General features: G+C 45.2%; 1 protein-coding gene across 3 annotated transcripts in view; it reads right to left on the bottom strand.

Moving 5' to 3' along the window:
• Nucleotides 1–23,551, bottom strand: part of Scp2 (sterol carrier protein 2) — a 95,054-nt gene that overhangs the window by 35,830 nt on the left and 35,673 nt on the right. For 2 of the 3 annotated variants that reach the window (XM_052715104.1, XM_052715102.1), the window contains exons 8-12: nt 21,844–21,930; nt 20,618–20,768; nt 17,986–18,133; nt 8,162–8,269; nt 1,643–1,796 (exon numbers count right to left, since the gene is read on the bottom strand). In XM_052715104.1, the coding sequence (XP_052571064.1) occupies nt 1,643–1,796; nt 8,162–8,269; nt 17,986–18,133; nt 20,618–20,768; nt 21,844–21,930 (648 nt within the window). The remainder of the gene's footprint in view (nt 1–1,642; nt 1,797–8,161; nt 8,270–17,985; nt 18,134–20,617; nt 20,769–21,843; nt 21,931–23,551) is intronic. The other variant, XM_052715103.1, reaches the window with a different exon arrangement.

The following is a 23,551-nucleotide window of genomic DNA, read 5'->3' as shown; positions in this document are numbered from 1 at the left end:
TATTAAGTTGAAGCAGGAAGATCACTGCCTCTAAAACAAAGTTAGCCTGGACTACCGTGTGAGACTGTCTAAAAAAAAAAAAATCTGTGGACAAACTTCCTAATTTTACTCTGAAGAAAATGAAGTATCTATGCCAATCACACCATTTGTGTTGGCTTTTCATAGCTGACTTTTACTAAAGGGTTTCAACTACAAGAGTAAACTGGGTGGTATTCCAAGGTGGTCAGCACAGAAGGGACGACTCAGATTCAGGAAGAACAAGATTCAACCTCCTTTGTGTGATTCAAAAGCATTTACTCACTATGAGGAAGACCCTAGGGGCAGGAAAAGCCACAACTTTAATTAAGCCTCAAGAGACCAGAACTGGAGTAGGACCTAAGGACCACAAAAAGTTGTGGCCATCTGAAAGGAGATAGTCTTCGAGATGGGACTTAACGTTGGAAACACAAATAAAATTCTGAGCAGAGAAAGAGTGAGATCATGGAGAGGAAAAACACCCAAAGTCTGTAAAAGTAAAGACTGCAATGGAGTCTGTAAGAGTGCCCTATCCTTTGTAGAAGAAAACGTGTGAATAAATGATTAAGCAATTACCAAGAATTTCAAGAGAAACAGAGCCCATTAGTGTTAAGAAGCTACAGTGTGGTTAAAGACTTTTAAGGATGGAAAATATGGTCAAGGATAATCAATTCATTTGGCTCAGAACACAACCTGACCTCAATGCAGACCCTGAGGTATACCAGCACACACAAAAGTAAAGGTGATTCACCACAGGAGGCTCATCATGGCCAGCAGGCAGGCCTCGGATCCCAGCAGAGGCGGGCAGATGTCTGAGTTCCAGGCCAGCCTGGTCTACAGCATGAGTTCCAGGACAGCCAGGGCTCCATAGAGAAACCCTGTTTCGATGAAACTAACCAAAACAAAAGGCTCATCATGAAAAGGAATAATTAAAGCAAGAAGAAAAGAAAAATAGACTGTGGACTGGGGAAGATTCGCTGGTGTTCGGCAACAGGGGCAGGGAGCCAGTGAAGGAAGGATGGGAAGACTCAAAAGAGGGTGGACATACTCTGGAACTAGTTACAGAAGGTGGTTGGAAACCAAGCACACAGAGGAAAGCTGGGCCCTGGAAAAGGAGGCGCAACCCTGAGAGGCTGCAAGGAAGCTGAGGGGTCGGAGGGCTGGGACAGAGGCACCTGAAGGGGCAGGCCCTTCACGAGAGGAAGAAAGCAAGACGCGAGGAATTCGCGCAGCAATGAGGGCTTGACTCAGAAACGTGTCCGCAAGGGTCCACGGGCACATGTATTTGGTTGCTTTCTCCGAACCACTCCAGCAACCCACTCCAGCAACCCGAGAGGCCAAAGGAGACCGCCAACCGTGGGAAAGAAAACCAAAAGGAGACTCGTCTGGATTCTGCAGGCGGGTGGGTCAGCATTCCTGGCTTCGCTGCCTCCTTCTGAACAAAATTTTCCTAAGGCTGACTGAGCTTAAAAACTAACAGTCTTAACTTTTAAAGTCACATTAGAGAAGTAATGTCATACTTTCCCTTAAATGCTTAATCAGATTGTGGATTTGTTTAAATACGCAAGCGTCACTTACTGTGGACACTCAGAAGGCCAAAAGTGACAAAACTTGAAATGCCACTTACCTGGCAGCCTCGGGAAAACCCATCCTGTAGAGTGTAACAACCACAGCTCCTCCGAGGCCTAAATTGTGCTGCAGAGCCACCTTTGCCCCAGGAACCTGCCTCTTTCCGGCTTCGCCTCTCAGCTGCCAGCAGAGCTCCGTGCACTGAGCCAGACCTGGCGAGTCGAGCACAGAGCGTCCCGGGCCGCGTTAGAGCGAAGTCTCCGCCCACCCGCCCCACGCGAGCCGCTAGTCGGGACTTCCCGCCAAAGCCACCCGCGCCGCAGGCATTTAAAGCCCAAGATTCGCAGCTAGTTCCCACGCTAAGCGCTCTAGCGTTTAAAAAAGAAATCGTGACATGCTCGCACTCTTTCTTCGACTCATTCTTTTCTGGCATGTGAAAATCGAAAACACTGCACCTAGCCGATCGATCGAGCATGGTGGCGCAGACCTTTGATGCCAGCACTCCGGAGGCAGAGGCAGGCGGACCTCTGAGTTCAAGGTCAGCGTGTTCTACATATTGAGTTCCATGACAGCCAGAGCTACATAGTGAGTTTCAAAAGTTAACTCACTTGGTTCTTTTGAGACGGGAGCATTTTGAAAAGCAATGAAGGAAGACTGAACTGAGCTCTGGAGAGGGACTAGGAAGACGTAGGTGATATTAAGTGGGAAATGGAAAAACTGGGTAGGAGAAGGGATTCAAATTGGAGAGAGGAGAAAATACAGATGGAGAGGGAGGGATCTATAACACTAAGAATGTTTGAAATGGTCATAGGGAATCATATAACTTTGTATTTACCTAAAAATACCTACAGTACATGTAAGTGTCTGTGTACACACACACACACACACGTATTTATTGTTTAAATGAAGTTATACCACTTGGGATGATAAAGACTCTCCCAAGAGCCATAGACTAACAAAACAAACCCAGTGCCAGGCATGAGAAACCTCCCTTTGAATTGCTGGTCAGGGGAGTTCAAGAGACTCCCAAAACAATGAAGGCCTTGTTGCCCTTGGTGTCATCCCAGAAGTCAGAGGTGAGTGCCTATTGCTAGAGACAGCACACAGGACACAGGACTCAGAGGAGCTGAGCTGGATCGAACCCAAAGCCTCCTTCCCGAGAACTACCTTTCATCCTATCAGAAGGTGCTGTGCAAGCTGGAAATAAAAGGGGGTGAGAAGTCAACAGTCCTACACGCCTGTGGTGCCCATGAACCACAAAATGACCAGCACGGCAAGCCATCCCTGAAGGTGCAGTAGTGACTCCTAGCTTGATGGCCATCAACTGCTGTCTAATTAGACTTAAGGCCCACTGACAGGAAGGAAATCTCACCAGTGGCTGGTGAGGTCGTGTATCTTAAGACAGACTACTGTCCCCACTTCCTGAACCAATATAATTCCTAACTGCATTCTAAATACTTATCCTCACACCCACAGAGAAGTGGAGCACTCGCCCCTCAGAATTCTCTTGCTCTGCTCACATTCCTACCCTCACCTTGAAACACTTCAAGGTCAATCTGAAGACCTCCGTCAGTAAAGCACTTGCCACACAAGCTGGAGGACCTGAGTTTGGTCGCCAGAACCCATATGAAAAACAGACAAAACCCAGATGTGGTAGTGCATGCCTGCAATCCCAGGGCTAGGGAGGCGTAGAAAGAAGGACCCCGGGGTTCCCTGGCCAGCCAGCCTGTCCCACTTGGTAAACCCCCAGCTAGTGTCTCAAAAATCAAGTGGATGGCTCTGTCTCAAAAATCAAGTAGATGGCTCGGCACCCCAGTGACACATGGCACTGTCCTCAGGCTCCCACAAGCATATGCGCTCATGTGCACCCACACACATAAATGTACACATACACCTGTGCATGTTACACACCACACATCCACACACATGAATGAACAACAGACCTAAGAAATGATACTACAGTATGTTTGCGTCTACCTTCAAAATATTTTAGAACTAAGTGCATTCTATCTATGCTCCTGCCTGTTTGGGGTTGGCTTTTTAGCACCCCTGGAAGACAACTGTGCTGGTTAATTAATTAATTTATTTATTTATTTATTTATTTATTTATTTATTTATTTATTTTGGTTTTTCGAGACAGGGTTTCTCTGTGTAGCTTTGCGCCTTTCCTGGGACTCACTTGGTAGCCCAGGCTGGCCTTGAACTCACAGAGATCCGCCTGGCTCTGCCTCCCGAGTGCTGGGATTAAAGGCGTGCACCACCACCGCCCGGTGTTATTTTTTTAATTATTATTATTATTATTTTATTGTCAACTTGACACATGCTAGAACCATCTGGAAAGAGGGAACCTCTACTGAGAAAATTAGATTTAGCCTGAGGCAAGGGGGCGGGCAGCTAGCTCACTGGGGCAGTGCCATTCCTGGGCCAATGGTCCTGGTTTAAAAAAAGAAGCTGAGTGAGCTGTGGAAGGCAAGCCAGCAAGCAGTACTCCTCCACAATGCCTGCTAAGTTCTCGCCTCCAGGTTGGACTGTGGTGTGGAAGCATAAGATCAAATAAACCCTTTCCCCCCAGGCTGCTTTTGGTCATGGTGGGTTTTTTTGGGGGGGAGGGTTTATTGGGCTTACACTTCCACATTGTAGTCCATCACTGAAAGATGCCAGGACAGGAACTTAAACAGGACAGGAACCTGGAGGCAGGAGCTGATGCAGAGACCATGGAGGGGTGCTGCTTACTGGCTTGCTCATCATGGCTTGCTCAGCCTGCTTTCTTATAGAACCCAGGACCACCAGCCCAGGTATGACACCACCCACAACAGACTGGGCCCTCCCCCATCAATCACTAATTAAGAAAATCCCTTACAGCAAGATCTTACGGAGGCATTTTCTCAATTGAGGGTCTCTCCTTTCTAGTGACTCTAGCTTGTGTCAAGTTGACATAAAAGTTGCCAGCACACCATGGCAACAGGCATACACATAGCTGTTTCCCCAAGACAGACAAGCAGCACAGTTTCGTGTGTATTGTTTTCTAGATAGTGATGGTCTTTGAACCAGCTAGGGTAGAGTGGGATCAAGGGGCCTGGTACATGGAGCTTTTAATGGTCAGTCTTGGGCAAAGCAGAATGTAAGTTACCATACTTAGACATCCTATAATGCTCAGTAAGCTTGTCTGGTGGGTGAGAAGAGAGAATTTTTTTTTCTCTTCCCTAATGGTCATGGTGTTTATCTCAGCAATAGAAAGCAGACTAGGACAAGTGAATGGCATGGCAAATTTGGCAAAATTGTCAAATTTTGTAGGAAAATCCAATGTTAACAAGTTGAAGAAAAAAACATATTTTCCCCCACTCTATAGATGGGCATGTATGCTGGTATAATTTTCTTTGGAAGAAAGTCTGGTAAGCTCAGCAAATTTGTAAGTGTGTATCTTTGACACATCTGGAATGAATCCTACAGGTGTGTGCAAGCATGCTTAGTGCCACCTGTTTGTGAGAATAAACTAACACAACCCAGATGTCTGTCACTAACGGATTTTTTTACACTAAGAATACTATGTGGGCATTAAAAAGAATAAAGAGACTGGGTGAGGAGAGGTGGCACATGCTTATAACCCTAGCACCTTCTAGGCCAAGACAGGAGTTCAGGTCAGCCTTGGCTACATTGTGAGTTCAATGCCAGCCTGAACTAAACAGCAGATTTTGTCTCAAAAAAAGGTGAAAAGGATCTAAAGATAGGTGAAAACAGCACTATACAATATATGCATTACATAAATAAAAACTTGGGGTATGGTTTTGTTTGATAGTAGAGTCTCATGTGACCCACCCTAGCTTTTCTATTCGGCCAAGGATGACCTTTTCTATGTGCGCATGCATGAGCACACACACGTAATTAAAAATACAAATAAATCTTACAAAAGCCTATGTGAGGGGTATGACACTACCGGAAGGCAGACTCTGGCAAGAGGAAGATGCATGCTGCATATCCCGGAGCACCCATGACAGACTTTTATAAAGAAAAAATTCCATAGAAGAGAGAAAATAATAAACCCCTGCCGGGTTTTTAAATGACATCATAAAAACCCAAAGAAGAGATAATAAGAACACCAATGGCAAGGTAGCACATCACACTGCAGTTACTGTGAATGTGCAAGTCTGCCCACCCGGCCCTCCCGTTTACCTTTCTTCTCGAAGGGCTTGGTACAGAACTCAGCGCCTTCCGTATCCTAGACAAGTGTTCTACCGCTGAGCTAACGCGACAGCCCTGCAACCTGTCACGTTTCTTCCTCTCTCCTCCCCAATCCATCCAGCTTTTCCATCTTCTACTATGTCATAAGCGTACAAAATCTGTGGGGTTTCTTGTTGTTGGTTAGTTTTTTGACACAGAGTACTCTAAGTAGCCCTGGCTGTCCTGGAACTCACTGTATAGACCAGGCTGGCCTCAAACTCAGAGATCCTCTTTCCTCTGACTCCCGAGTGCTGGGATTAAAGGTGTGGTGTGGAGTAGTCTTTTTGAACACTGTGAAGATGTGTCATTCTGATTGGTTTAATAAAAAGCTGAATGGGCCGGGCAGTGGTGGCGCACGCCTTTAATTCCAGCACTCGGGAGGCAGAGGCAGGCGGATCTTTGTGAGTTCAAGGCCAGCCTGGTCTACAAAGCGAGATCCAGGAAAGGCACAAAGCTACACAGAGAAACCCTGTCTCGGAAAAAAAACAAAAAAAAAAAAGCTGAACGGCCCATAGCTAGGCAGGATTTTCAGGCACACAGGACACTGGAAGGAAGAAAGTGTAGTTGCCAGCCAGATGGAGAGAAGCAGCATGGGCACTACAGAGTAAAGATAATAAAGCCACGAGACAAAAAGTAGGTTGATAAAAATTGGTTAATTTAAGTTGTAAGAGCTAGTTACTAATAACCCTAAGCTATTGGCCGAGCTTTTATAATTAATAAGCTCCATGTCATTATTGGGGAGCCGTTGGCCCTGACAAAAAGGCCAACTACAAAGGTGTGCACCACTATGCTCAGCTGAAATTTGAGTTTTAAACAGAAATAAAACAAGGTTAACTGCTTTAATAATACATTGTTATAACTTCTCTATTGTGGGAACTGCAAGAAGTTAAAATATCCCATTAATCAACACATACAAGCTAATAAAGAGAAAACACAACCCATCTACCTTTACAGAAACAAACCACAGAAATTTACCCCTAAGTTATTTTAGAAACTGTAATACTGAAGTTGTCATTTCTCAGCTAAAAACCTAAGAGTCAAAGTAATTAATTTCTAACTGGTCAGAAGAATCAAGTGGCCAGTAGGCAACAGACCCATAGTGAAATTCTTTTTTTTTTTTAAAGATATATTTATTATGTATACAGTGTTCTGCCTGCATGTGGCTTATAATAAGTTTTGGTTTTACTCAATCACTGGGCAAGCTTCAGTGAAACATTTCACTATTAGGGTAAGAATTTGTACTGTATCAAGCAGATAATGGAAAAAAATAAAATAATAATAATAAACACATAGGGGAAAAAAAGGTTTATTTATTATGTATACAGTGCTCTGCGTACATGCCAGAAGAGGGCGCCAGATCTCATTACAAATGGTTGTGAGCCACCATGTGGTTGGTGGGAATTGAACACAGGACCTCTGGAAGAACAGCCACTGCTCTTAACCTCTGAGCCATCTCTCCAACCCCATAGTAAAATTCTTATTTCATAATTTCTAGTCTGGTTTTCTCAAGAGAGGATGAGTTCCATGCATTGCTAACCAACATGTAATGTGCTCATCTGGTTAGTCCAGCAGCTCTGTTAGGAAACACCTTGCTAATTAAGCACACTGCAGGTAAAGGGAAATCACGTGACTGCCGTTAAGAAGCATGTAAAGCTCCAGTCACAGGGATGGATGGGATGGAGTGATGGCTCAGCGGTTAAGTTCACTGACTGCTCTTCCAAAGAACCTAGGTTCAATTCCCAGCACCCACATGGCAGTTCACAACTCTCTATGACTCCAGTTCCAGGGGATCTGGTATCCTCATGCAGGCAAAATCCCAATGTACATTAAAAAAAAAAAAAGAAAGAAAGAAAGAAATATAAAATAAATCTTAAAAAAAGAAAGAAAGAGAAAACAAAGCTCCAGTCACACAGACATACTGAATCATAGACGTCAGCCACTCACAGTGGCCCATACCTATAATCCCAGCATTTGGAAGGGGAGACTTAGGCAGGGGGACTGCTGAAAGTTTAAGGTCATCCTGAACTATACAGTGAGTTAGGTCAAGCTGAGTTATAGAGTTAGACTGCCTTGAAAAATAAAAACAAGAGCAAGATGGCTCAGCAAATAAACACATACCACCAAGCTTGACGACCAGAGTTTAATCCCCAGGACCCATAGAGAATTGGAAAGAGAGAGCCGATTTTCTCAGACTGTCCTATGGTCTCCACATGTGTGTACTACAGAACATGAGTGTGCACTCTTACATATACAATATATAAATAAATAAGTGTAAAAAAGAATCAAAAACCAAATCAGGGTATAAAGTATAATTTTGACAAAAACAATTGAAATTTCTGAGATCTGTATGTGTTGTTACCTGTCGCTCCCAGCGGGTGTCCCTTGGAAATGAGTCCCCCACTAGGGTTTACGACCCACTTTCCTCCATACGTGTTATCTCCTCTGTCAACCAGTGCTCCGCCTTGCCCTGTGGGAAGAAAAATCAACATTCACAAAAGTTAAAAACTAACATTAGACTGGGGAGGCATGTTTGCTTAACTTTTCCATATAGCCAAAGATTTCTTAATATAAACATTTCTTAAGAGCTTAATAATTTATTGCAAATGCTTTCAAGTGTTGAGTAATGATATTGAGCAATAAAGGCTTATCTTTCAAAAATGTTCTGCATGAAACAAAGCACTTACTAGTTGCTAATAGCCCTGTAGCTTCCAAGTTGACCCAACTGTTAACAGAGAGGCAGAAAAGAACCAATACGGCCAGAACAAATGCTCTGCAGCACTTTAGCTGGAAATTACAGTTTCAGAATTCCTAAGTTTCCACAATGCATTTATTTTCTCTCTGGCTTCAGCTGTATTACTGTGTAATATATATATATTTTTTTTTTAATTTAAAAAAATTGTGGTGGCACACACCTTTAGTCCCAGCACTCAGAAGGCAGAGGCAGGCGATCTCTGTGAGTTTAAGGCCAGCCTGGTCTACAAAGTGAGTTCCAGGACAGCCAGGGATACACAGAGAAACCCTGTCTCAAAAAACAAAACAAAACAAAAAACAAAGAGCAGGACGGGAGGTGTGGCTCTGTGGTAGAGTGCTTACTTAGCATGCTCATGTTCTGGTGTTTGATTCCAGCACCACCAAAAACAAACAAAGAAAACAAAAAAAAAAACCCAAACAAACAAAAACTCACTTTCATGAAATTAAGAAAGACCAAAAACACTGTTGAACCATAAAGGTTAAAAAAAAATTATTTCACAGTCACAGGAGTGGTGCACAGACCTATTATCATAGCACAGGGGCAGGCAGATCTTTGTGTGTTCGAGGCTAACCTGGTCTATATTATTGAGTTCTAGAACAGGCAGAGCTATGTAGTGAAAACCTGTCTCAAACCAAAACCCAAACAAAAACAACTACAAATTTATTTCACGTGCTTGGTGGCCTCACATTGCCTGTTAATGATTTGTTTATTGTTTGGTGGCGGTTACAAAATAAATACAAGTGTATGAATTATAGAAAATATTCTTCCAGATGCTTTTCTGATCAAATAATAAGATCTGGGAGCTTCAGATGTGCTGATAATGGTACGGGTGCTGTCCAGATGGCAGTACACAGAGTAGCCACAGCACCATGGAGAGAAGGAAGGAAAAGACTTTGCGGAAGTGGGAACAAGGAAGAGAGCCCTGGACAAACCATATGGGGTTCTGGACACAGGACCTGAGGGGAAAATGAACCTAGAGTGGAAGACAACATTCGGCCTGTGCCTCTCTGTGAGTGAGAAACTCGTAGGCGTGGAAGAGAGGAATCACACGACCTGATTCTAACAATCAAAGAGCCTGAAGGAGTCCAAGCCACCGAGGGCAGCTGTGAGATGACCACAACCTACGAAACCGTGCTGGCAGTGACAAAGCCAGCAAAAGTGCTAGTCTCAGCTTTCTCTGAAGGAGGAGTCCAGCGCCAACAGGACTACTCAACAATGGATTGGGGGGCGGGAGATGACTCAAGACTGATTCTGCAGAGGCTGGGAGGATGGCTCAACACTGAAGAGCGCCTGTTGCTCTTGCAACAAGTTTGGTTCCCAGAAACAAACTTGGGTAGCTGACAACCTCCTGTAACCAAGGACTCCAACAGCCTCTTCTGGCCTTTGTGTGTACTCCTACACACACACACACACACACACACACACACACACACACACACACACTAATAAATATTTAAGAAGAATGATTCTACAGTTTCCAGTGTGATCAACTGGAGGATGTCAAAGATGGAAGGTTTGAGATGATGACAAGCCATCAAAAAGCAAATCAAAACAGCACAGGATCCTGTAACACCCTGAAAAGTAGGCAGCTTGCTCACTGAATCTAGATTTCAGGGACGCATTCAGAGCTGAGATATGAACCTGAAAGTCATCATCACATAATTTAACTGGGTTCTGATTCTGCTACCAAAGCATGTTCTCCATGGTGCTCCTTCCCCATGGTGCTCCTTCCCCATGGTGCTCCTCCCCTCACAATGCTCCTCCCCCCTCAGTGCTCCTCCCCTCACAGAGCTCCTCCCCTCACAATGATCCTCCCCTCACAGTGCTCCTCCCCTCACAATGCTCCTCCCCTCACAGTGCTGCTTCCCTCACAGTGCTCCTCCCTTCACAATGATCCTCCCTTCACAATGTTCCTTCCCTCACAGAGCTCCTCCCTTCACAATGATCCTCCCCTCACAGTGCTCCTCCCCTCACAGTGCTCCTCCCCTCACAGTGCTCCTTCCCTCACAGAGCTCCTCCCTTCACAATGATCCTCCCCTCACAGTGCTCCTCCCCTCACAATGCTCCTCCCCTCACAATGCTCCTTCCCTCACAGAGCTCCTCCCTTCACAATGCTCCTCCCCTCACAGTGCTCCTCCCCTCACAGTGCTCCTCCCTTCACAATGATCCTCCCCTCAAAGTGCTCCTCCCCTCACAATGCTCCTCCCCTCACAGTGCTCCTCCCCTCACAATGATCCTCCCCTCACAGTGCTCCTCCCCTCACAATGCTCCTCCCCTCACAATGCTCCTCCCCTCACAATGCTCCTTCCCTCACAGTGCTGCTTCCCTCACAGTGCTCCTCCCCTCACAATGATCCTCCCCCCTCAGTGCTCCTCCCCTCACAATGCTCCTCCCCTCACAATGATCCTCCCCTCACAGTGCTCCTCCCCTCACAATGCTCCTCCCCTCACAATGCTCCTTCCCTCACAGAGCTCCTCCCCTCACAATGATCCTCCCCTCACAGTGCTCCTCCCCTCACAGAGCTCCTCCCCTCACAGTGCTCCTCCCCTCACAGAGCTCCTCCCCCCTCAGTGCTCCTCCCCTCACAATGCTCCTTCCCTCACAGTGCTGCTTCCCTCACAGTGCTCCTCCCCTCACAATGATCCTCCCCCCTCAGTGCTCCTCCCCTCACAGAGCTCCTCCCCTCACAATGATCCTCCCCTCACAGTGCTCCTCCCCTCACAATGCTCCTCCCCTCACAATGCTCCTTCCCTCACAGAGCTCCTCCCCTCACAATGATCCTCCCCTCACAGTGCTCCTCCCCTCACAGAGCTCCTCCCCTCACAGTGCTCCTCCCCTCACAGAGCTCCTCCCCCCTCAGTGCTCCTCCCCTCACAATGCTCCTTCCCTCACAGAGCTCCTCCCTTCACAATGATCCTCCCCTCACAGTGCTCCTCCCCTCACAATGCTCCTCCCCTCACAGTGCTCCTCCGCTCACAGAGCTCCTCCCCCCTCAGTGCTCCTCCCCTCACAATGCTCCTTCCCTCACAATGCTCCTTCCCTCACAGTGCTCCTTCCCTCACAGAGCTCCTCCCTTCACAATGATCCTCCCCTCACAGTGCTCCTCCCCTTACAGTGCTCCTCTCCTATGACCACCACTGAAGGCATGTATACAGCGCTCCACACAGCTAGCTACCTGATGACTGGGAAGCAAACAGAGACAAGAAGATTAGCAAGGGAAATCTCAGGGAAGCCACTGCACAGGGTGAACTCCAGTTTGAACTTCTCAGGCTGTCCTTAGCAGTTCTGCACAGGGGAGCAGCATCCTGAGACAGCCCAGCACGGCAACACAGGCAGTGTCAACACTGCAGAGCTAAGCCTTCCCCACTTCCTTTCCACTCCATCCCACGTTTGGCTTTTTCAGACTAGCCTTGAACTCCTGACCCTCCTGTCTCTGCCTCCCAAGTGCTGGGATTACAGGTGTGCACCACCATCCCACTGAAACCCCACCTTTCCACCCAACAGAATGAAGAAAAGAAACCCCATAGGCTGTAAGCAAAGATGGCCACAGTAGAGAGAGCCAGAGCAGACGCCCACCCCCATTCCAAGTGCAGACTTATGTACATCTGAGGCTCACTCCTGAGCCATGGATGCACAGGATGGCCCCAAACCAGCACAGCACAGGCTCAGGAAGTAAGCATGGGTATGTCGTCACCTCAGAAGGCAAGACAGAACTTGTCACGACAAACTGGACTGACTGCTCGCTAAATCACAAACGGTGTGGAGCTGGGGAGATAACTCAGTCAGTGAACTGCTTACCATAGAAGCATGAAGACTGAGTTTAATCCCCAATACCCACATCAAAAGCTGGATTTGGTGTGTGTGCTTATAATCCTAGTGCTGGAGAGGCAGAGACAAGTGGATTCCTGGGGCTCACTGGCCAGCCTGCCTAATCTAAATCCAGGAGCCCCAGGTCCCAGCAACAGACTTTATCTCAAAAATAAAATGGGGAGGAGATAGTCCTGAGGATTGACACTGGAGGTTGATGCCAGGCTTCCCCACTGTCCACATTACACAGGCCCCACCGTTCCTCTCCAGAGGATACTGGATAAAGTCACATTCATACTATCCAGGATGCAATCTAAAATTATTCAACCTGCAAAGAATCTGAAAAGAATGTAACCAGCTCCCAAGAGGGAAAGATCGTCAGTAGATACCAAAGCCCAAAGTCCAGATTACAAAGTTCTCAAGGACTTTCAAACTGATGCAAGAGCTGCAAGGTGAAGGAAATTCTCAACAGAGAATTCTCAACAGAGCCAAGAAGCTAGAAAACAGATCCAATATAAATTTGAAAAGTGAAATGTTTGAAATAAAACACTAAGTCCAGATGCGGTGGTCACGCCCAGGACGATAGCACACACCGTGCAGAGGCAGAGGCTGCAAGGTCAAAGCCGGCTTGTAATAGTGAGCTCCAGACAAGCTGCACAGAACAGCCCTGTCTCTTTGTTCCTTGGTTTTTATTTTTTTCAGTACTGGAGACTGAACTCAGGGTCTCCTGCAGGTGAGGTGAACACTGTGCCTACTGAGCCTGATCCCCAGCCTGAGATCTGTCTCCAAAAAGAAAGAAAGGAAAGGAAGACAAAGGAGAAAAGAAGACATCCTACCACTCTGGAGGCTGGAGCAAGAAGATGGTCATGTGACCAAGGCCAGCAAGACCCTGTCTCCAAAAAAAAAAGAGAGAGAGAGAGAGAGAGAAAGAAAGAAAGAAACAAAAAGAAAAAGAAAATTCTTACTCCAGTGGCTCAGACCAGAAAGGGATTTAAAAATGAACAGATGTGCATGGCCCCAGGTTTGGTCACTAATTCTATAAGAACAAACAAAACAAAAAAGAAAGTGTTTCACAGACTTGTGGGTAATATCAAAACTCTAAAGCAGACATCACTGTAATCCCAGATTGTGGAAAAGGCAATCAGGGCAGAACAAGCATTAGAAACAGGGAATGGTGGCACATGCCCAGAGCCTCAGCACAAGCAGGAAGGTCAGTAGCTCCAGACAAGCCTGCAAACCACAGCAAGACCCTGTTTCAAATAAGATACATACACACACACACACACACACACACAACCCATAAAACTAAAAAGAAAGAAAAAAAATTACCAGGGCCGAAAGACTCAAAAGACTAAAACAAAATACTTTCAAAGCTATGAGAAAATATATAACATCTCAGAAATCTAAGTGCAGCATATATTTCCTTTAGGAATTAAGGCTTACTACAGACATTTGCAGATGAAACGAAAAGATGATCTTTCATCTGTAAGACCCGCTTTATAAGGAATGCAATAAGAGGGGTGAGGATGTGACTCAGTTGGTCGAGCATTTGCCTTAGCACGCACAAGTCCTTGGGTTCGATCTCCAGAACTGAATGAACCAGGCATGATGGTGCACACGTATGTATGTAATCCCAGTGCTTGGGAGGAGGAGATGAAGACGTGAGGATCAAGAGTTCGGGTTCATTACACACTATCTCAGGAAGGGAGGGAGGGAGCGAGGGAGGGAGGGAGGGAGGGAGGGAGGGAGGGAAGGAAGGGGAAAAATGCTAAAAGAGTCTTCAAGCTAAAAATATCATGGGTGCTCATGGGTGCTGGAGAAATGTCTCAGTGGTTAAGAGCATGTACAGGCTGGGTGTAGAGATTCACGCTTTTTTTTTTTTTTTTTTTTGGTTTTTCGAGACAGGGTTTCTCTGTGCAGCTTTGCGCCTTTCCTGGAACTCGCTTTGTAGACCAGGCTGGCCTCGAACTCACAGAGATCCGCCTGGCTCTGCCTCCCGAGTGCTGGGATTAAAGGCGTGCGCCACCACCGCCCGGCTGAGATTCACGCTTTTAATCCTAGCACTTGGGAGGCAGAGGCAGGTAGATCTCTGTGAGTACAAGGCCAGCCTGATCTACATAGTGAATTCTAGGTCAGTCAGGGCTATATATTGAGACCCTGTCTCAAAGGCAGGTGTGGTGGGGGGGGGGGGGGGGGACAGAGAAAGGACCTTGAAACATTCAGCCCTAAATGGAATGTCTCTATCAAATCCCTTCCATCAGGGCAGGGGAACCCATCCACCCACCCACCCACCCCCACCTCTGAGGAAGTGGAAAGAGTGTAAGATCCAGAGGGGATGGAGGATGCCAAGAAAACAAGGCCCTCTAAATCAATATGATCAAAGCTCATATGAACTCAGAGAAACTGCTGCAGCATGCACAGGTCTGCACAGGTCTGCACCAGGTTCTATGAGTATATAGTATGGCTTTCAGTTTCGTGTTCTTAGGGGATTCCTGAGTGTGAGGACGAGTGGTCTCTGATTCTTGTGCCTTCTCTCGGGCTCTTTTCCTTCTGTTGGTTTGCCTTGTCCAACTCCAATGTGATAGTTTTTGTTTTATCACATTATATTTTATTTTGTTTTATTAAAAAAAAAAAGTGTACACAGGTCTTGCAGAGGACCCGGGCTTGGTTCCCAGCACGCACATGCAGTTCCCAGCAGCTTTCACTCCAGCTCCTGGGGATCCAGTGCCCTCTCCTGGCCTGCTCAGGCAAAGGGCACATACTTGTTACGCACACAAACATGGGGGTAAAACACATCCAGAGAATAAAAATAAAGAAGAAACAACATGGGTCTTGTGTTGGAAGCCAGGCCCACCCAAGGCTTCCTCAGAGGCCCCAACGAAAGGACCAAGAAAATGCTAGTTCTGTGTCCTTGCCCAGGGTAGACTTGGCAGGTCCAGTCTGGGACTGGAGACAGGCCCCTTAAGGGAGTTACGGGTTTGGTTCCTGGAAACCTGGCCTTTTCCCCAGGAAGAGACTGGAGTCATCAGTCTCAAAGATGCTGTGTGCTTGGTCAGTGACGCGTTTCCTATGTTCCTTTTGTGCAACATGGCTTGATTAGCTCCCTGATGGCTTTGTCCACTGTATGGTAGCTTTCTGCTGACTGTGTTCATTTTCCCTGCACACTGTATATAAGATGCTGTACTTTTCAATAAACATCTTTACATGAGCCATGCTTGTACGAGACCTGATCCTAAACTTTGTCTTCTTATTTATCATCCTTTGGTCCTTCTCTCAGGAACTTGTCACTGAAGGAGAATCTGCCAGTCCAGGTCAGTCTTGGGCTGGGAGATGGCTCAGTGGGTAAAGTATTGCCACTCAAACATGAGGACCCAGATTGGAAACCCCAAAACCCATGCAAAAGGTTTTGAATTCATGCCGGCATGAATTATAACCCCAATGCAAAGTGGGAAGTGGAGACAGGAGAATCCCCGGATGCTTGTAGAGCCATGAGCAGTAAGAGAAAGATATCTCAAACATGAAGACTGTCCTCGACCTCTACAAGCATTCTGTAACACACATACACACACACACACACACACACACACGCGCGCGCGCGCGCGCACATAATCTTTAAGAATGAAGAAAGTAACAAAAAATTATAAATATCTAGGTAAATATAAAAGACTTTTTCCTCTTAATGTCTTCAAAATATGATGAAAGCAAAAATTATTTCATCATGTTAATATTTTCAATATAAACAGGTGCAATATATATGATAACTACAACAATGGGGTCCATGAAGGCAAAGAGGAGTCAGTTGATGGGCCTGTATGGTGGCTAGGCTTTTTCCTTGCATGTGAAGAGGCACAACGTTACAAGGTCACTGAAGGTTAAGTACACATCATGACCTTGGAGCAGTAGTTCCTAACTGGGGAGATTTTACCCACAGGGAGAGATTTGGTAACGTCTAGAGACATTTTTGGTTGTCATAACCGTGGGAGGCATTTGTGGCATTTTGTATGTAGAAGGCCAAGAACACTCACCGCTGAACACCCTAAAAAGCTCAAGCTCTCCCACAGAATAACAGGGCTCAGGTGCCAATAGCGCTGAGGCTGTCTTGTTAGCAGCCTCCAGAGAAGAAAAAGAAACAGAGGGGCTAAGGATGCAGCTAACTTTGTAGACTGCCAGAACTTGGAAAATAGAAGCAGAAGAACCAGAAGTTCACAGTCATTGTCAGCTATGTAGCAAGTTAGGGCTAGCCTGGGGAAAAGAGAGGGCCTATGGGATGGCTCAGCAGAAAGTGCTCACGGCACAAGCCTGATGGCCTGAGTGTGATCCTGGAACCCATACAAAGAGCAAAAGAGAAAAGTAGCTCCAGGATGTTGTCCTCTGACCTCCTGACATTCACTATGCCATGTGCACATCAATGACACAATACACACAATAATCATAACCAATTCATTTACAAAAATTTTGAAAAGAGATCAAGCCAAAAAGCCAGCAGATACATTAAAATAGTATATTACAAATGTTCAAATAATGCAAAAGAAAACAAAAGGAGAATGGAGAAGGAAAAGTACAGAACAGAAGCAGAAAACATAATAAAACAGTCAATCTAAACCATATGGACAGAGGACTACGTTCTTGGACTAGAAGAGAATGTTCACAACATAAATGATTATCATTGACCTGTATCTAGAATATATATATATATATAGTATACATATTAATATTATGTTGTATATATGTATGTGTGTGTGTGTGTATATATATATATATATATTCTTGCAATACAATAAAGACAAATAACAGACAAACAAAGGGCAGAGATTTAAATAGATATACAGACATGACACATGATACATAAAAAGAAGGTACACAAGGCCTGGAGAGAAGGCTCAGCCGTTAAGTACATGCACTACTCTTCCCCAGAGGACCCAAGTTTGATTCCTAACACTCCACAGGGTGACTCACAACCAGCTGTAACTCTAGCCCTAGGGGATCCAACGCTCTCTTCTGTACTCCGTGGGCATTGGAAGTCACATGTTCACATACCCACACACAGGCACCGACATATACACATAATTAAAGATAATATAAATCTTTTTTTAGAAGAAGATAAATGAATGACCAATAAGCACATAAAAAGATTTTCAATAGCATTAGTCATGAGGGATATGCAAATTAAAACTAAAATAAGATGCAATTCTATTCCCTTGAGCATGCCAGAAACGTAAACAACTGCCATCGAGTGTTGACAAGGAGGAGAGGCAACTAAAGTTCACTCACTGAGAATGGTGCGCTTTCGAAAGGGAAAGGAACCTTACACCCACCCATCAGTTGTCTGCTTTCCTTTCTGCAAGTCTTTCCCAATAAATCCTCTTTAAAATGTAGTTGTACATTCTAAGTACTGATCTGCATGATGTGAATGAGGTATACACTCTGTGATGCCAGTGTTGGTGTTGTCCAAGACTGGATGTTCTAAAAACTCTCCTACCAAAACTTCTTACATCCCATTTGCATGGTGTGGCAGAGCCAACGTGCAGGGAAAGGCAATTAGTGACTTCTACTGTTTAATGATGAAAGGGAATCCTTCTCAGTGGGCTTTACCCAGGGCAAGGAGCCCTCTTCAGAGACACTACCTTCTGGACAGAGCCCCAGTGCTTCGTAAGTCAGGAGTTCATTGACGGAAAAGCAGTCATGAAGCTCTATCACATCGATGTCACTCGGTCTCAGGCCAGATTTCTCATAGCACCTCCTGGCGGCTTCTTTACTCATATCAAAGCCAATCTAGAACCAAAAATCCATTCAGGAGTAAGGAAGGGCACCAACACTTGGCCTTTTAGCCAAGGAGTTTAAGAGAGTAATACACACATAACATTAAAAACACAAAATACCACATAGATTGAAATCTCAGCTGATTCTACATTATATAAAAAGTCTAAATAAAATAATACCCAAAAAGAAGAATGCACACATTGAATTTTATACCAGAAAGTACAAAAGTTTAAATAAGATATTGAAAAAGGACTTAGCATCTCTGAGGTTCTATTCATGCTGTTATGAAAACTATGGAGTCATGACATATAGTTGTACTGATGAAATCAAAATGTACAGTTGTACTGGTTGAAGAGAATTTTTAATACATCATTATGAGTCACTGAAAAATATGGGACAATTTCTACAGGAAAATATGCAACCTTGTTTTAGAAGATCATAGAGGATTCAAACCACTTTTGCACAGACCATGTTCAATTTCTATTCAAGGGACAAGACAGAAATAACATAAAATGTGCTATGAGAAAACCGGAATATAACCTATGTGCTATAACCTAATTTTATGATCTTAGCTTTGCTGGTCAACATCCCATTGCTGTAACAAAATACCTAAGAGGACAACCAAGAGCAGGAAAGCTTTTTTTCTTCCGTTTGTTTTGTTTTGTTTTGTTTTTTTAGACAGGACTTCATGTAGCCCAGGCTAGCCTCAAATCCAGTGTGTAGCTGAGGATGACCTTGTGCTCCCGTGCTTCCTGCCTTACTTCTCAAGTGCTGAATTATAGGTATGTGCAGCCGTGCCCCACTGGAAAGAGTTACTTTGGTTCACAGTTTCACAGGTTTCGATCCAGGGTCACCTGGTGCTATCACACCAGACCCACTGCAAGGTTTAGAAAAAAAAAAGAACTTGCAGAGAACACATGGTCGAGCAAGGCTGCTCCCCTCCTGAAGGCCAGGGAGCAGACAGGGCTAGCTTTGTCCACAAAGCCTCTTCCCTGAAACCTATTAAACTATGAATCCATCAACCAATCAATCTTTTGATTGGGTTGGAGCCCCCATGATCTGATCACCTCCCAAAGACTCCACCTCAAATCATTGCTGGATCAGGGATTAAATATGTAACATATGAGCTTGTGGGGAACATTTTAGGACCAAACTAAAGCACAGGTTAAGTTATGTGGGCATTTCAAATTTGTAGCATGTTATAAAAACTATTTTATAAACTCTATATACTATCACAATTGTTTCTGTAGTTGAGGGGTGAATCTTCAATTCTTCAACTCACTATAGGTCTGAAATCTTCTATCTTCCTTTTAATAAAGGCACATGCCTTTAATTCCAGCACTTGAGAGGCAGAGGCTGGCGGATCTCTGAGTTTAAGGTCAGTCTAGTATAGAGAGAGTTCCTGGACAGCCAGGGCTATATGGAGAAGCCCTTCCTTAAAAAAACAAAAACAAAAACAAAAAAATAAAAAACGAGCATGTCTAATAAATTGAAATATTCATAGCTCCGTCCTAAGTAGCATCTGGTTAGCAATGTAGCTGAGGCTGGCCCTGAATTCCTGATCCTCCTTCCTCCGCCTCCCAATTACAAGAGTACACCAAGCCTGTCTCCTTCACAGGTCCTTAAGGATGGGTGTGGTAGTCTGAAAGAAAATGGCCCCAAAGGGAGTAGCACTATAAGGAGGTGTGGCATTGCTGGAGGAAGTGTGTCGCTGTGGAGGCGGGCTTTGAGGTCTCATATATGCTCAAGATACTGCCCAGTGTCTCAGTTCACTTCCTGTTGCCTTCTGATCAAGATGTAACTAGCTCCATGTCTGCCTGTATGCCACCATGCTCCCTGCCATGATGATAATGGACTGAACCTCTGAACTGTAAGCCACCACCTCAATTAAATGTTTTCTTTTATAAGAGTTGCCATGGTTGGGCTGCAAAGATGGCTCAGCATTTAAGAGCACTGACTGTTCTTCCAGAAGACCCGGGTTCAATTCCCAGAACCCATATGGCAGCTCACAACTGCCTGTAACTCCAGGGCCCAACCCCCTCACACAGACATACATGCAGGCAAAATACCAATGCACATAAAAATAAAAATAAAAATAAATATTTTTAAAAAAAAAGTTGTCATGGTCATGGTGTCTCTTCACAGCAATAGAAACCCTAAGACAATGGGCTCCATAAGAACCTTTCTAGATCAAGTTTTTATAATACCTTCTAGAGCTAATGACAGCAAAATGTCAGGTTGCAATTTAAAATAATATTTCCTTAATTTGATTTAAAAAAAAAAAAATGAGGGCTGGAGAAACGACTCAGCGGTTAAGAGCACTGGCTGCTCTTCCAGAGGTCCTGAGTTCAATTCGCAGCAACCACATGGTGACTCACAACCATCTGTAATGAGATCTGGTACCCTCTTCTGGCCTGCAGACATACATGCAGACAGAACACTGTACACATAACAAATAAATAAATCTTAAAAAAAAAAAAAAGGAATCACACATACCATTTTAATAATGCTTTTTTCTTCAAACGTGCTTGGCAAATCGGTCATCATCTCCTGTGCCACGATTTCCACAGCTTTGGCTTGCAGGCCATACTTGTGCACAAATTCTTCACTAGCCAAAACTGCCGCCGCAGCACCGTCTGAGGTGGGACTAGAAGGAAGTGAAAAGAGTGACTTACTCCAACACCTTCTCCTAGGGGTTCGGACTGGGAGAAGAAAGACCCGGGGGTCTCCTGGCCAATCCAGTCTTCGCTGTGATGTTTACTGTTAAACTGCACATGCAGCCTACTGAAGCTGAGCCTCCAGCAAGTCTCAAATGTGCCTCACTGCTCAGTCCGCAGCCTCTCCCTCAAGCTCTCACTGGAAGAATCCTGGATACGCCTCCACTGATGCATGAGGCAATTTCTGGAGACTTTCTGCGGAGTGAGTCTAAAAGACTGTTTCCTGTGTTAATACTATGAAGACACTGCTATGAACTCACACCACTCCAGCTTTGCTATTTCCCAGAAAGCTCAGTCTGGAGATCTTTTTGAATCTGGGGCAGAATGGAATGGGGACACTAAAAATCCAGAGGTAAGACCCTTGAGATCGCAACACAGGTCTACAGTGAGCTGTGAAGCGAGGTGGCACACACAAGAGGCCCTCAATGAGTTGGGAAGGGTCTTCTAAGTGGGCTGCCCCTAAGACTGGAACAGGTAATAACTGACCCATTTTTTCCAACTGCATCCCAGAAAGTATCTTGAGAGCTCAGCCAGGAATGTAGGCAGGACTACATAGTACTCAGTCAATGTTCGAGGAACAAGAGAGTGACAGGTAAGTCTCAAGGTGTGACTGAGCACCATTAGAGCTAGGATCCCTTCACTTCGCTCTTATCTATCACAGAGAAAAATTGTCCGTATCAGAAGTCTACAGGGAGAACAAATGCTCCGAGAACCTTGGGGCTGCACTGGCCTCCTAAAGCATGTTTTTAATGGATAAACACAGAAAACCCAAAGCAAGTAGCAGTTACTAGAGAAGGAAGAAGTAAAACATACTTTGTCATAACAGGAGGGAGATCTGCCTCAGAGCAGCAACAGGAAATAAGGGCACATGCATATGAAGTAACCCGGACTGAGGTGACATTGGCAATTCTATAAAAACTACAGACAAAGTCTAACAGGTACCCACGGAGGGGCGGGCAGGGGGAGGGCACCTATGTTTAGGAAAATATTAACTGCTTTTCTTACCAGCATTGCAAGACAGTCAGAAAGTCGAAAACCGTTTTTGATCTCATTATTTCGTCTAAGTTGTATTCATTTTGGAACTGGGAATACCTAAATACAAGGTAAGTAGTTACAAGATGTAAGGAAGCAACTGCAATTTTTGCTGACGATATCTTGGTCCACTGTTACAGAAATTATGTGAATTTTCTTTTCACAATCCACAAACTTACATTAAGAAGTTTCAACCTTGAATAAGGTCATTTGAGTGAAGTTTTAAAAATAAAGGACCCTAGCACTCGGGAGGCAGAGGCAGGCGGATCTCTGTGAGTTCGAGGCCAGCCTGGGCTACAGAGTGAGTTCCAGGAAAGGCGCAAAGCTACACAGAGAAACCCTGTCTCGAAAAACCAAAAAAAAAAAAAAAACAAAAAAACAAAACAAAACACTTTACTCCAAACTCCTATGTTGTGTATTAAAACTGTCTGTCCTAGTCAGGCATGGTGGCACATGCCTGCAACCCCAGAACTAACACTAACTATACTTGGCATAACACTCAGGAGGAGGCAGGAGGGTTAGAAGTTCAAGGTCATCCTCAGCTACATTGTGAGTTCAGGGCCAGCCTAGACTTCTTCTTGAAACAGTCTCACCAACAACAATAATAAACTCTGCCTGGTTTTTGTCACAGATTCTAGGTACAGAGCTTCTAAAAGCATTTCCTAACTGATAGGCCTGGCTTTGTTATGCTAATAAGCCGGCAGAAGCAGGGCCGGCCCCTGGTCAATCATTTCCTCCCCACTCTTCTTTCTCCTCCCTGGCCCTCCCCTAGGAGGGTCTCTCTCATTATAGCCCAGGTTGACCTTGGACTCTTCATTTTCCTGCCTCTACCTCCTGAGAGTTGGAATTACAGGTGTGCACCACATACTGCTCCCTTTGCAACCCTTACTATAGGTACCTGATCACCAAAGAGACCAACCCTGTAGATTCAGGGTATGACGTGAGCCTGTTCATCCTTTGCTGAGGAGAGGAAGGCGGGACATTAGGTTCAATCATGTGGCCAGTCATTCATGAAGCATGCCCATATAACAAAGCCAATAAAAATTCTAGACACAGAAGGTGGGAACATCTGATGTGCTGAGGAAGCAACAGTGGGAAAACAGCCCCTCTCCATCAGGAGAGAGCATAAAAAAACACAATGGGACTCTCCAGTTAGGATCCCATGAACTCCAGACTGGACTCAATCTCTCTATCGGGAGAGAGCACAAAAATCACACTAGGACTCTCCCAGTTAGGATCCCAAGAACTCCAGACTGTGCTCAATCTCTCCATTGGGAGAGAGCACAAAAACCACACTGGGACTCTCCCAGTTAGGATCCCATGAACTCCAGACTGGACTCAATCTCTCCATCGGGAGACAGCCCAAAAACCACACTGGGACTCTCCCAGTTAGGATCCCATGAACTCCAGACTGGGTTCAATCTCTCCATTGGGAGAGAGCACAAAAACCACACTGGGACTCTCCCAGTTAGGATCCCATGAACTCCAGACTGTGCTCAATCTCTCCATTGGGAGAGAGCACAAAAACCACAATGGAACTCTCCAGTTAGGATCTCATGAACTCCAGACTGTGCTCAATCTCTCCATTGGGAGAGAGCACAAAAACCACACTGGGACTCTCCCAGTTAGGATCCCATGAACTCCAGACTGGACTCAATCTCTCCATCCGGAGAGAGCATAA

Source organism: Peromyscus californicus, unplaced genomic scaffold (assembly GCF_007827085.1).
Source record: "Peromyscus californicus insignis strain IS unplaced genomic scaffold, ASM782708v3 Scaffold_5__1_contigs__length_169319896, whole genome shotgun sequence".
NCBI lineage: Eukaryota > Metazoa > Chordata > Mammalia > Rodentia > Cricetidae > Peromyscus > Peromyscus californicus.
Note: the sequence above shows the minus strand (reverse complement) of the source record. Positions and strands in the feature narration are given on the sequence as shown.